The sequence below is a fragment of the Stegodyphus dumicola genome, chromosome 4 (genome assembly GCF_044657685.1).
Source record: "Stegodyphus dumicola isolate Sdum_Otavi_A_Nest chromosome 4, ASM4465768v1".
NCBI lineage: Eukaryota > Metazoa > Arthropoda > Arachnida > Araneae > Eresidae > Stegodyphus > Stegodyphus dumicola.
In genome coordinates, this window is record NC_140771.1 from 248,913,519 (window position 1) to 248,929,323 (window position 15,805).

The 15,805-nt window shown below is 29.5% G+C and overlaps 1 protein-coding gene across 1 annotated transcript in view; it reads left to right on the forward strand.

The window, feature by feature from the left end:
• Positions 1 to 15,805, forward strand: part of mTor (serine/threonine-protein kinase Tor) — a 157,276-nt gene that overhangs the window by 120,519 nt on the left and 20,952 nt on the right. Inside the window, exons 45-48 of the mRNA XM_085816207.1 lie at positions 1,759 to 1,941; positions 7,504 to 7,638; positions 7,764 to 7,938; positions 11,979 to 12,114. Coding sequence (XP_085672333.1) covers positions 1,759 to 1,941; positions 7,504 to 7,638; positions 7,764 to 7,938; positions 11,979 to 12,114 — 629 coding nt within the window. The remainder of the gene's footprint in view (positions 1 to 1,758; positions 1,942 to 7,503; positions 7,639 to 7,763; positions 7,939 to 11,978; positions 12,115 to 15,805) is intronic.

Below are 15,805 nucleotides of genomic sequence, written 5' to 3' on the forward strand. Positions count from 1 at the left end.
ATTTACTCTGAAATAAGACTATTTTTTCACTTTTACCTTACAAAGAGTTGAAATAAGAAACAAATGAAATAACTGTCATCTTAAGCGGCGACCATGTTTAATTGTATGTCTCTTAAATTCATTATCTCTCTTTTTTTTTTTAATACTCTGCTTACAACAAATTGTTTGTAAATAGGTTTTGAAACAACTAAATATAGCAGTACAAAATTGGTTGTATTTTGTCTTACCTCTTATCTGTTTCATTCACTATATGCACGGAATTCTTGATCTGATTTATATCCATAACATTTAGGGGCTCATTTTTATTTATATTAATATCGAATAATTCATTCAAATATTTAAACCAGCTAATCTAATTTTTAAAAAAATATTTCACTCTTTTATTTTCACAGTGAAAGTTTTCTTATACACAGAATGAAACACAGCAAAAGAAATAAATATTTGGCAAAATGTAGAAAATTATTAATATTAAATAATAATAAATCTGATCATGTAAATTGGAATAAAAGGGCTGAAGAAAAAAATGTGTAAAAAATAATTTAGTGGCGTCACCTATTGATCCATAAAAGTAACTACACAGTTAAATAAAGTAGATCGTCTACTAGGAGTATACCCAAAAACATTTTCTAATAAACAAATATTTTAAAAAAAAATTAATTATTTTTGTTATAACAAAATGTTTTGGACTTATATATGCATCATCATGTATCAAAAGGGGCACCATTTTACATTTATTTTGAGTATTCCTTTAAATCTTTTGTGTAAAAATTGTACAACAAAAAATAATGTAATGCATCATTGATGATACCTGTACCATAGTTTGAGAAACCTTGCTTTAAAAAGAAATTTTGGAATTTTTTAATTTTAAACTAGATGTTTAAATTGTACATCATTATAAATATTTGTACATAAAATTGTAACTACATCATTACATCATGTACATCATTATAAATATTTGTACATAAAGCCAACATTTTCAGTGGTAGTAAAAATTATTGGTTTGTTCCCGAGTTCTTTTTAAATTATAGATGTTGTAATAACTACAGAAGCAGTTAGAAACACCCAATATATTTTTTTAAATAGCTGCTAAATAGATGTGAACAGGAAACTGAAAATACATAAATGTAGTTGTATTTTACCATGTAGTTTTATTTTGATGATTTTGCAAAATTTTAAAATTTTATCAAAATGTCAGCTGTTGACAATTGAAATTCTATATTTAATATGCACACTCTATATTCATTGTGCATGAGGCATATGAGAACTAAATAATGGTTTGAAGAATACAAATATTCTTAATAGAAAACTAACTGTATTGCCGCAGAATTTGATACTTGTTTTTACATTTGTGTAGTAAAATCTTATTCAATCAAGTCGGCTTCAGCTTTGATGATGCCACTTTGAAAACGATTGCATGGCAAGATCAACTGCTCCTTCTTCATGTGTGCCATATTGTCTGGCAGCCTTCAATGAGTTCTTGGTAATGTGAGTTTCTTGTTGGTCTCTCTCTCAGTGAAATCCCTGATGTAGAAGTCTAGGGAGTTCAAATCTGGGGAGCTGTAGAAGATCGCATATCTGATCGCATGATCGTGAAAATTCTCGGCAAGATTTTGAGAAGTGTCTTGCATATTTACTCTTTTATTATTGCTGAAATTTAAAATTAAAATTTATTTATGTTTTGCTGTATACTTTTAAGCAAAAGGAAAGGAGTTTGAAAAATATTGACCTGCAAATAAACTCAGTACCATTTGTTTTTAGATAAGTGAAGAACTGATAAGAGTTGCCATACTGTGGCATGAGTTATGGCATGAAGGCTTAGAAGAAGCATCTCGACTATACTTTGGAGAAAGAAACGTTAAAGGAATGTTTGCTGCACTTGAACCTCTTCACGCATTAATAGAAAGAGGTCCCCAAACTTTAAAAGAAACTTCCTTTACACAGGTAGGATTGTTGTACTATTGTAAGGAACTGCACCTTTTTCTGTAAATTTGTTATTGATGATTGTTTGTATTTTAATTTTTTTAACTAAAATATTTAGCAAGTAGTTTAAGCAAATTAAATTTTTAAATTAGCAATTTAAGTTAATTAAAAAGAAAAAAATCCTTAGTTAATCATGTTAGTTTTCAGACATTATAGGCTAGATGTCGATTAATGGATTAATGGTTACTGCAAGCCAATTATAACTAAAATTTAGTTGCATAATTAAGTATTTGCAAATAAATTTCATTAATAAATTATTGTATTAAAATAAAATACAGAAATAAATGTCAAGTATCGAAATAAAATACAGAAATCGATGTCAAATATTGAAATAACATACATAAATCGATATCAAATAGTGAAATAAAATACAGAAAACTCGCATATGTTCAGACTTTAGATATCCAGAATTTCAGTTATTTGTATCACTTTTTCTTTCTAGATCATTTCTAAATGTCTTTTGTTGATTTAAATAAAACTTTTAAAGTCATTACTTTATTGCATATTAAGAATACAAAAAAATGAGTAATTACTAAAATGAAAATTATTTGCTTGATTAATAAATAATTTTAAATATATTGTATTGTTATTATTATTATTTTATACATATTAATGAAAGTTACACGTATATTAGAATCCCAGCTATCCAGGTTTTGATTAACCAAGGTTCCATATAATCTAAGCTCAATCCAATAATTAAAAAGTCATTAAAATAGCCTCTCTCAAATGGTCAACAATCTGTAGACTTGGAATTTAGCAATAATTCAAACTGTCAAGATTGTAATCGCACCATTACCACATTTGAGCTCAGCAGCCTCAATTCTTGTGCGCCTTGAGTTTCTATGCAATACAGCAGCAAGAAAATTCTATGTGATATTCAGCATAGAATTTATTAGCATTAGCAGCAAGAAAATTCTATTCTATGCAATATAGCAGCACAATAAAACAGAAAGTCGTTATTGATTTTTTTAAAATATGTATAGTGTATAGCACCTCATTTGTATTACAGGATGTGTTTTCATCAAAAGTCAAACATCAGAAGTCAAACAACAAAAATCAGCGTTATACCTACAAAAATTTTTCACAGGACTAGTTTCGATGGTTTTACCGAACCATCATCTTCAGCTGCAAAACCGCAAATACTAATTCAGAAGTCAAACAACAAAAATCAGCGTTATACCTACAAAAATTTTTCACAGGACTAGTTTCAATGGTTTTACCGAACCATCATCTTCAGCTGCAAAACCGCAAATTTGTTGTTTGACTTCTGAATTATGTGTTTTCAAATTTATAGTACATGTCATATTTAGTACTACATGTATATCTGTACATCTGAATGTACATGTTTTATATCGCTATGTACCAGCATGAATCAGTCAGGTATTGTTAGTAAATTGCCTATAGTATGTACAATAAGATTATAGCAATAGACTTTTTTTTTTGTGTGTGTGTGTGTGTGTGTGTGTCAATCTGTGTTATATGAGTTATCCCTGCCCCACATTAGCTTGGATTATAGGGGTTCTACTGTATTTAATTTTAGTTTAATAGAAATAAGTTTACAATTTATTTTATGCAGATAAAAAATAACTTTGATTGATTTTAGCAGTAAAAATAAAAACAGAACTAAGCAATTAGTTTTATATATCATATAAATAAAAATTAATTTGTTTTTATTTATTTAAAGTAAAATGGGTAAAATGTTTAATTAAATAATAAATATTCTATTTTCACAACTGTATAATTTCTTTTGGAAGGAAATATGTAAATGATTTAAAAATATTTCTTGGCCTACATTACATTATAAAAATACTTAGCAATACTAGCAATAAATACGTAATATTTGGTCTAAATAATTATGCAATCAAGTTATCTAGATATTTCAAGCAGATGAATGAGCTGTGATCTCATTGCCTGGTTATTTACAATTCTATAATATTAAGGGAATTTAGTAGTTTAAGAAATTTTATCTAAAATAATTTATATGAAAAAAAATCTTTTATAACAATTCTCCAAACATTTTTAACGTGGTTAATCATATAGTGCTTCTTTGCATTATTTGTAGCACTGATACTCTTGTTCCTATTCTGTTAAAATCTAACCCAGCATTTGTGAAATTGTTTTTATGTTATTTATAAAATATTTTAATATTTTTTTTCCAATTTTTTTTTGCCTGTAATGACATTGGTCATGCCATTTTATTGTGGAGGCACCTAATAGGCGACCACCGTTTCCTTCTATGAAGGGATAGACAATTTTACATCCATGCCTTCTCCGGGATTCGAACCCGGGCCCTTCGTGATCACAGTCAGGCTCCCCTAACTACTATACTGTCTAATATTCCAGATCATTTAATAAACAGTTGAATAGTATTATTGAAGTATTTTGATAAATAAAGAAGATGTTAAAAAATTTGCATAACTAAATATCTCTTGAAAAATGGGGTTTAGACTTATGATCATAAGATTAAAAATAAGTAAAATGAGATCGATTAAGATATTTTATTCCATATCCAAATTAATTAGATAAAAAAATCGTTAAACTATTAAAACTGCCATTGTTATAACAATTTTAAGACCTATTTACAAATATTACTAAACTTCGTTACGTTCGTCCGTTTAATTTTTCAAAAACAGATTTTTGGAAGATATATTCTACATCAGAATAGTAGTAATAGCATAGATTTTAAGTTAGATTTATGGAAATCTTAAGGTTTTGAAACTTTTATTTAACAAAATTCAATTTTACCTGACTTCTAAAATAAATTATTTTGCTTTTTATGAGGGGAAAATTGTATAAGTCATATAATTTTTTTCAATTTTTTTAGGACTAGTTTTTCACATTACAAACTTGTTTTGACATTAGAAATGGCTATATTAAAGTCTTTTCATTTTTGACTGTTATTTCATCATGCTTAATTTCATTTATCATGTCTCTTCTGTAAAGTTTTGCCTTTTTGCAAGACACAAGGTTTTTAATTTATGATCCATGCTGTGTAGAAAATTTCCAATTCTTATTGATGTTCTTGTTTAACATTGCATGAGCGTTAAATAGCAGTGCTCTTGACAACATTGTTATTTAATATTTTGAAATATAAATAAATGTATTTTAAATTAAAACAGAGCATTGCTTAACTAATGAGTGATTTGAAAGCCATTTATATACTTTAACAATTTATTTTCTTTTTTTTTAATGATATCTTTACATCATGTGGTTTATAATACCTCTAATTCCTGTATTTATATCAGCGATTCTCAACCAGTGGTACACAAGCAAAAAATAGGCAGTACGCAAAGAAAGAAAGTACTTTTACCTATTTAATTCGAAAATCTCATGAAGAAAAAGAACAACTGATAGAAATTTCCTGTGATCGAACTCTAACTGAAGATTTCTACTTGTAACACACACTCTTTTAGGTGAACCTCAAATAAAGAATTTAAAGGCATTTCAAATAAAGTTATTAAATTTTTATTGCGTTTTTGCACGACCTATTTGTATGAACAAAAATTGGTTCCATGTTTTATTTGAAAAATGAATACAGAGCAAAATTAAAAGTGGATCCTAATTTACAGTTAAAGTTAAGTAAAATAAGACCAGACATAAAGAAACTAATCTCTCCTAAACAAGCTCAAATTTCACATTGAATTTTAGAATTGAAGTCGTATAACTTAAATTTTGATAATTAAAATAATAACCAATTTTTAATCTAATATTTTTTCGTGTGTGCACATCTAATACAAATAGCCAACAGGTTGTGCAAATGGCAAAATAGTTTTTTTTTTTTTTTTTTACTATTTCTATTGAAAAATAATCATTGTAAAATGTAGTGGTGGTACTAAAGTTTTTCAATGTTTATTTAGATGGTACACATTAGTCAAAAGGTTGAGAACCGCTGACTTATATTGTGCATTATTGATAATTTTTACAAGCATTTGCCTCATTATTGTATTTAATGAAAAATATTACTAATACTTTACCCAATGAAAATGAATTCTAACGTTAATGAAAAATATTTCTAATACCTTATACCGAATAATCATTTGTATGCCACCTTTACAACAAGTTTTTATTTTTATGTGAAATTATTTAAATTTATAAAAAAAGGGAAAGAAAGAAACTATATATATTTCATATATCTATATGAAGTTTTTGCGTTTGAAAATTATATTCGTTTCACATCGAATCTATTCTCCGTCTTCTGCACTGTGAGTAGCAATCAGTCCATCCTGTGGTGGTATTTAACTGAACTAGTTCATAGGGTAATTTTAGGCTGGCAAATTGGGTTTTAAAGCTGAATTTTTGTTTAGACAATTTATTACCACTCAATAATTAATTTTAATACTTGCTTAGGCCTTTAACTGGTTCTTAAAACTTTTGGTAATGCACCATTACTTTGGTGGTCATGGTTAAATGTAGCTTGCATTAAAAATATGCAGTATAATATCCATTAATGAATTCATGCCATTTGAACAATTTCTGGTTAAAGGGACATAATCAAGAACCACTCACAAAGCAGATCTTTATTTTGGTGCACACAGCTAAATTAACCTCATTCTTGTAAAATAATCTAGTTGTTTTTGAGTAACACTCATTAATGAGTTCATGTCATTTGAACAATTTCTGGTTAAAGGGACATAATCAAGACTCACAGAGCAGATCTTTGCTTTGGTGCACACAACTGAATTAATATTATTCCTGGAAATAATCTAGGGCTTTTTGAGTAACATCTGAAAACTAAACCATTCAAAATTATTATTTAGTAAATATAGATGACTTTAGGAGTACTGCATATTTCTGCATATTGGGATATTTCTTTTCATTCAGGCTTTTCTTATTACACACTTTGAGGGTGATTTTGTTGCTGAAATGTCAATGTAAAAGTCTGGTAAGCTTTTATTAACCAATAAATCAAATTCCGAAAAATCATTTTAACAATGTTGGTTATACAACTAAAAGATCGTCAGCTTACAATTTTTTTTTTTTTTTTTTTAAACTGAAGAGATAAGTGCTACATTCCTGAAAATAATACTTGCCATTCCTTACTTTTCATAACTGTAAAAATTCGTCAGCTCTGAGCTGATTGAATTTTATAGCTATGAAAAGTAAGAAACAGTTATGAAAAGTAAGAAATGGCAAGTATTTTTTTGAGGAATGTAGCATTTATCTCTTCAATTAAAAAAAAATGTATAAAAGGCATTATGAGCGAAAATTATAGTCAAAGCCTACCTTTATCTGATTCATTTCTTAAATTGAAACCATGAGCCTGTGAAGACCAACTGTTCAAAATATATTTAACCCTGCAATCTTTTTTAAACATCTTTTATATAAATATATATTTTTTTGCAACACTAATAAAGCAGGAAATGAAATACATTTTGAGAACTTAAATTGTATCACATAAATGTGTTACTACATGTTTATAAGGCTAAGTTTTTATCTTAACATTTATAATGATTTCTGTATAAATAATCATTGTTGTGTTATGCTTCATGTATTGAAAGATTCTAATTAAATCACCTTATTTAGGCATATGGCAGAGAGTTATCAGAGGCACAAGAATGGTGCAAGAAATATCAACGTTCTGGAAATGTTAAAGATTTAACTCAGGCTTGGGATACCTATTATCATGTGTTCCGTAAAGTGGCGAAGCAGTTACCTCAGGTAATTTGTTTGATCTTTCTTTTTGTAATGTCAAATGCAAATGTATTTAGTTATGTTGTAAAATTTTTTAATTCATATTCATTGTTGTTCGAAAACTAAATAATTTTTTTTTTTTTTTTTTCCAGTTAACTTCTCTTGAGCTTCAATATGTATCTCCAAAACTTTTGATGTGTCGTGATTTGGAATTGGCTGTGCCAGGAACTTATAATCCAAATAAACCTATCGTTAGAATAGCTCGTGTTGAAAGCTCACTTCAAGTGATAACAAGTAAACAGAGACCACGTAAACTTAGCATCAAAGGTAATTTATCTTTTCATTTTTAAATTTATCGTAAAGAATTTATTAATTTGTGCGTTTCAATGATTATGCAACTGTCATCCTTTTAGCTACCATTTCAAAAGCATTCAGCTGTTGATTAGGATATTTGAACCTATGCAAATTCTATAAAATGCACATGATAGCCAATTTATATAGTTATTTATTTATACATGTAAACAATTTACACATTTTTGTAACGATTTTGATTTTGTCCTTGAATTTAAATATTAATTTTAAAATGCAAATGTGACCTCCACCAAATTGGAATAAGGTTTAATTATCGTCTGCAGCATTAAAAATATTCTTTTCTTTAAAATGTCACTGAAAAATAAACAATGGATCAAAGGCCATATTTTTGCACTGTCTAAAGAAAGGTACTCTTATTCATTTATTAAAAAACACAAAAAGCATAGTTTTAATATTTCTACATGTAAAATAAGGGGCACAATTACTATGAAAGGAAAGAAACGTGAAAGTTTATGTCTGACGGGGAAAAAGACAAAAAAAATGCATTCGTGTTTTAAAGGAAAATCCAGCCCTTCCCCAAAGAGCTACTGAAAAATCTTTAAATATCTCTGTAGGAACTGTGAACAAACTTATAAAACCTGATTCAGTGCTAATCAAAATTAAAAAAATTTGATGTGTACACCACATAACTTCCTTGCATGGAATACTAAATTATATGCATTTTTTCGTGCATTTCACTTAAACTCATTGAACTGAATTAAATCTACTTCGTCGATAGTGCATAAACCACAATTGAATAAATACATTCTTTAAAATTCACTATATTTATTTACCATAGCAACATTCTGGCGCTAGGTTCACTTAGCAGTGTTACATCGCATTCATTTTATAAGTCAGAATGCACAAAAAATATATCTGAAGAATTATCTAATCTTTGCCATATGTTCTATTCAAATATTATAATTAATATAAGATGATGTATTAAAGAAATTAGACAAATAAAAAAGAAACATTTCTCATAGACGATTCAGTGCCACTTACCTAATGTACATGCGCTACACAATAAACATTCTCCTCGGTCTTATAGAGACTGGCAGCAATATTTGCTCGTAATCTGAAACGCTTATTTCCTAAAATTTCATTAGAAATCCATTTCTCATTCAATTAATTCAGTTCTGATTTTGTGGTAAGGCAAAAATACATAAAAACTCAAAATATCTTCATTAAAAATTGAAAGATATAGGGAAACATAAAACACCAAATACTGTTAAAACAATTAAAAGAAGAATTTTTAATATATACATTCTTGTAAACGGAGGCCTACCAACGGCCGAGTGGTAAAGACGCTGAACACTGGTAGTTCGGTCTGAGGTTCGAATCCTGAGAATAGGCTGGCTGAATGGGTGTTTTTGTGGTTTTCCCCATGTGTAACGTGTATACGAGCCAGTTTCCCTTAGAAAGTCCTCCACGAAGCCATCCCTCCCTTTAGGCAGATAGCCCTCGTGTGCTTTGCCATAACTGAATAATCCAATCCAATCCAATCCAATCTTGTAAAAGGTGATGCATTGATAAATGGCCATTACAATTTGAATAAGTAGGCTCATTCTCGGCTTTCAAAAGGTAATTATGCATAGCATGGGAATGGCTATTTCTAAGATGAGTTAAAAGAACTTCCCCCTTTCGATTTCTCTTAGCTTCCTGTAACTCTAGTATTTGTTTTATCCCTCTCAATGTATTATTTGTTTGAGAGTTCTAAATTTGCTGCCATTTAGTCAGGATCCTCTTCTTGATCATGGTGTTGATATCTCTCAAAGGGATAAATCGGCTCGATAGTTCAACAGCAGACTTTGCTGTGATATCTGCCAACTTATTTCCTTTAATGCCCATATGTCTGGACACCCAGCAGTAAAGAATACGATAACCACTGTACCTTAAATTTAAATTTAACATTAGAAAACACCAGATTCTTCGCATCAGAGAATGTTTCTAATGCTTTCAGTGCACTAAATGAATCAGTATAAATAATATATTTTTCCAGTATTGATTAGATATGAAAGAAAGCAGAACTTAAATTGCACTGGAGCCTGTCTCCGGTACTTCTCAGTTTATGAGATAAATCATGATTCTAGTCGGAGCGCACCATAGCCCTAAATAAGAAGGCTTCGGCACTTCTTTTATATAATTATGGAACAACAATTTTAGTAGAAATTTGATCTCAAAAATTTTATTTTTAGCAGCAATAAAATTATATTAAAAATCATTTATTAAATTTTAATTTACCTCTTTACATTTTATTTCATCTTAATTTTAATTATTTTAATAAATAATAATCAATAATTAATTCATTAATGATTGTATAATAATTAATAAACATTGATTGTTAATGTTTATTAAATAAGTATTTATTACTTTGATGATCATTAACTATTTAATTAAAAAATATTAACGATTTTAATTTTTATTTATTTACTCTTGTCCCTCTTTCCTGATGGTCTTCCATAAGGCTCTGGCACTTCTAATTTTAGAAATTAAGCCCTGAAGGAAAGTATATTTCTAGGGAGCGGAAAACAATGCATATAATCATACATTTAAGCTTTGAGTTCAAACATACATCCTTCTGCTTCCACTAATTGCTATATCATCCAGGGGAGCCAAAAGCTGCAATTCACTTCTATAGTTGATGAATAAAAAAGTAGTCTTCCACTGCAATTTTGAAACAAACATTATAATTTTTATTTGCATGTGAAGAAAACTTTTTTGTAATATTAAAATGACTATTAAATAGTCTCATTTTTTTCACGAAAAATTATTAAAAAAAAATTCAAAGTTACAAAAATTTGGAACTTTCTGATAGTTTGAGATATAATATTCACATTAAATCAGAATACAATGTTACCTCGCTATACGAGTGCCCTAAGATACGAGTGTTTTGAGATATGAGCCGCTGAGCGAGCGATATTTTGCTTTGAGATGAGAGCAAGATCTGAGAAACGAGGAATCGCACACTACACCGCTGCACACGACCGCAACCTGCACACTCATATTAGTGTCGTGTGCAGCATCTAACAGTTTCTCCCACTTCAGACTAGACCTCAGTCTGTGTGCTTGTTTCCCTCGTTTTCAAAGCATTTTTTATAAGTTGGGTTCGCGGTTTTTTGCTTTTTGTACATTTACAAAACATTATCACATGTATTTTTATAACATGGGGCCGAAAAAGAAAATGATGTCTATCGAATTAAAGCGTGAAATCATAGAAAAACACGATCTACATTCACAGCAGCATATGATGGTTCAATGAAAAATTAGTTTTGAAGAGGAGGAAGGAGATCTTGGGAATGTGGAAGAAAGTTGTAGAGTTTGTGGATAAAAAATCACCCCAAAAAAGTTGCAACTGGTTGTGCATTGGAGTTGTTCAACGAAACGTATCTAACTCATTTCCGCAATATCCTGAAAGGGAGGAAGAAACAAACCTCCTTGGACAGTTTTTTTAAACGATCTGCAGGTGAAAGTAAGCAAAGACCAGTGACAAAAATTAAGCGCTTCCCATAAGCACTTCACTTTTTCTTTTAATAATGTTTTTATAGAATATGTATTTGTTATTTATAAATAAACGTTTCTTCTTGTAAATACATTTTTCTTATAAAAAACACTTAACAAGAACAACTGAGGTGGTGTTTTGGGAGCTGGAACGGATTAATGGCATTCCAATTAATTTCAATGGGGAAAATTGCTTTGAAATACGAGCAATTTGACATACGAGCGAGGTTACGGAACGAATTAAACTCGTATGCTGAGGTACCACTGTATTTTAAAATGCTTGTAAGAAATATGAGAAAAAATTAGATTTAGAAGTTTGTTAAATTGGGATTCATTTATTTGTGTATTCAACAATTAACTGAATGCTTGAACTAATTAATAAGCTTTAAGGATTGTGGTTCATAAAATTTTTTTTCAGTGTCTTATTTATGTAAAGTCTTCTGTGTATGCTTTACAAGTAGAACTCTTGAAATTTTATATTAATGGCAATATAGCAATATGAATTCTTTAAACTTTAGGCAGCAATGGAAAAGATTTTATGTTTTTGTTGAAAGGACACGAGGATTTAAGACAAGATGAAAGAGTCATGCAGTTATTTGGTTTGGTTAATACATTGCTCATAAAAGATCCTGAGACATCTCGTAGAAATGTTACGTAAGTTTCAATATATTTCAAATAGTTTAAAAAAATTCACATCTTATAATCTTGAATTATTTAACTAATTTTTTCATTTTAATATATATAAAGAATAAGTAGATTTAAAAATAGAATTTTAGGTATTTATATACATATATATACTCTCCGTATATAATTGTTTCATAAGAAAAAATTGAATTTAATTAAATAAATTTAATTTAAATAAATTAATTAAATTTAAATACAAATTTAATTAAATAATTCTTTGTGCCATTGCTGCAAGGAATGAAATTTAAATTTAAACAAATTAAATTAAAATTTTAACAAACACGTATAAAAGTAAAAAAGCAAATTTAAAGCCAAAAAAATTTTAAAAATTGTTTAAAAAAATGTGTAAACATATAAAAGATTTAATATATATATATTTATATATATATATATATATATATATATATATATATACATATATATACATACACCCACATTACTAGACATTTGATCTTAAATAATAAAGGAAAGAAAAATAATTGTACTTGATATCACATAAAGAACGAATGAGTGTAGTATCTGGCCAAATTCTCATATACAACATGAACCTGAACTCATTTGGAAAAGAGAGGGGGGGAAAAAAAGAAAGAAAAGACTGAAAGCCTTCAGATTTTATACTATGCCCAAAGGGGAATTTTTTTAACATTTTTGTGTGTTAGCTTTATTTATTAAATATCATGTTCTTTTGTTATATCATATCATGTTTTTCTTTGTTAAATCATAAAATTCGATTCAACAGCAGTATCGCAAAATATTTAAAAGAGCATACCTTTAGAATTTCTGATACACAGTCTCACACGCTGGAGATAAAATGTTTTTTTTTTTTCCGTAGTGTTGCCATTGCTCGCTTTGAAATCGTTGAGTTTGTTTATCAAACATTCACTAAAGTTTTACAAAATTTGAAATAGATAACAAAATAAATTCGAAATTTGGTCTTCCAGATGCCCATATTTGAGTGAAAGACTATGTTATTCAAAATTTGATGTCTCTAGGTACCGTTGTTTTTCACAGTGCGAGAAACATGTATACATTCATGCAGATTCTTCATTATTTAATTTCTTTAAATATATACAGGGCGATATTATTTGGTGGCAACAATTTTAAAAGTGAAATGCCATTTACAGTGAACCAATGCAAAATGCCAAAACGGAATTAAATTCTGAGCAGATTGCCCCTTTGGGCAAATAAATATGAACTCAAAAGGAAATTAGTGGTGTTTATGTGCATATTGTGAGTAAATGTGAAAAATCTAAAAGTTGCAAGCATCTAATCAAGTGCAGGTATAAGAAAGATTTGTAAACAGACAGGAAACTAAAATTATCTAAAATGGTAGAAAAGCAAAGATAACATGAAAAAAAAAAAAAAATTAAAACATGTGACTGAAAAAAGAGGGGAAATTAAAAGTTATTTATTTTAATTAAACTGAAAATCAGAGAAATGTAAAACATCAAAACTACTGTTTTCTATCCTTAACAATAATATCTCCCACGATTTAAGGAGTTTAGACCACTTAATAGGAAAATACAGTAGAAAGGAATATAAGGAAAATAAAATACAGTACAGAGTATGAAATCCGGAATCAGTAATACAGTATCCAGAATGATCAAAAATACCAACCCCTGGATCCTTAGCAACCGTTTTTCTTTTTCCTTTATGTTTGTGCGTTTGATATTTTTTCATAATAAAACATGTGCAGAGTTCAGATTCCTAATTTCACTTTGACGTGCGCAATATTATTTTTATAATTTTTTTTAACAAAAACTCTAGAAATTGAATATTATGATCCTAAAGACAAATAATATATGAATTAAAAAAAAAATCTACTCTTGCCCATTGTTCTGTGGGTGGTGGTCGCACCATGCATCTAGGACTTTGAAACTTACTGAGGCAGTAGGGGGGAAAAACTTACTTTTCTCTGTGTGCGTTTCGAATAAATGGCGAAATTTATGAATTAAAAAAAAATGTATGGAAGAATTGCATTATATATAATTTTTTTACATTATTTTGCAGACTAAATTGTCAGAAAAAATTAAAAAATAAACATTTATGTAATTTTTCTATAGCAGTGAAAATATACATGATAAGGATGTTTGGCTAAATGAATAAAAAAACTCGGTAAAATAAGGATAAGAAAAAGACTAAGTGTTTTTTTTTTTAATTTCAAAGAACAAATTTTTTTCTGTGTCGCTGTTCAAAGCATGTTTTGCCTTTTTGGTGCATGCATAGACCCACATTGCACGTTTCACACATGTATCTTGTATAAGGATTCTTCCTTGTGCTACAAAATGCACACTGCCTGGATCGAAATTTCACTGTCCAGTGTTATTTCGTTTCTTTTGATCTGACACATGAAATTTGTGGTTTTTTATGTTAATGGAGCAGAGGGGGCTTGGTTTTTATTGGCTTTGGTACGGATCGTTCGTGTCAAATTCATGCTTATTTTATTCGTATTTTGTCCCAAAATATTCAGAATATACTTTTAATTTAAATAAAACTTTATGTGATTTTTCATTTTAATTATAGCAAAGTATATTTACATTAAATTTAAACCACATGAAATAATTTATAAAATCACGAGCTTGGGGAGCAAGTGTGTTGAGGTCAGAGAAAAGTCTCTGGAAAAGAAAGACCTTTTTACTGGACAGGTGCGTGTATTGTATAGTAATAAAATAACTCTGTGGTTTCAAAACCCCTTATCTACGTAGCGTATTCGGAAACTAAGTACCGTTTCATTCTAGCGCCGTCGCCGCGCCGTGGTAGGCGTCCCGCGCATGCGCACTAGTCTTTCTTGTTCACTGACTTTCAATTGTCGCCATTTTGGTTGCTCTATGTTGTGTTTTCAGTTTGCTGTGCACATTCAAAATGTTTAAGACAATTAGTTCTCCCGCTGACTGTGAGATTCGTGCCGTGATTAAATTTTTGAACGCGAGGAATGTTAAACCGGCCGAAATTTATCGTCAAGTGACACAGGTTTACGGTGAATACGCGATAAGTGATGAAATGGTGAGAAAGTGGGTAAGAATGTTTAATGCAGGTCGAACAAATGTCCACGCCGAGGCTCGGAGTTGTCGGCCTTCTGTTGTCACTGATGATTTGGTAAGGAAAGTTGATGAAGCAATTCATGAGAACAGACGCTTCACAATGACAACTCTTTCAGAGGCATTTCCACAAATTTCACGTACTGTTTTGTTCGAAATTGTGTCTGACCGCTCGAATTATCGCAAACTGTGTTTCCGATGGGTTCCAAAAATGCTCACTGATGTTCACAAAACAAAGCGACTTGGTAGTGCCCTGACATTTCTCACGCGGTACAGTGATGAGGGAGAAAACTTTTTAAACTAAATTGTGACAGGTGATGAAACTGGGGTGTGTCATTTCACACCAGAATCGAAACAACAATCGATGGAGTGGAGACACACTCATTCACCGAAAAGTGTGGAGTCGTGGTTATCGAAACTGGCGGGAAGTTTCTTTGACGATGGTATACAAAAACTGGTCACCCGCTATGACAAGTGTTTGATCATTGGCGGAAACTATGTTGAAAAATAGTTTAAGACATGTATTTTCATGTAAAAATAAAATTGGATTCGAAAAAATTGTTTTACTATTTTTTTTTTCAAAACGGTACTTAGTTTCCGAATACGCCTCGTATATCCGGGTA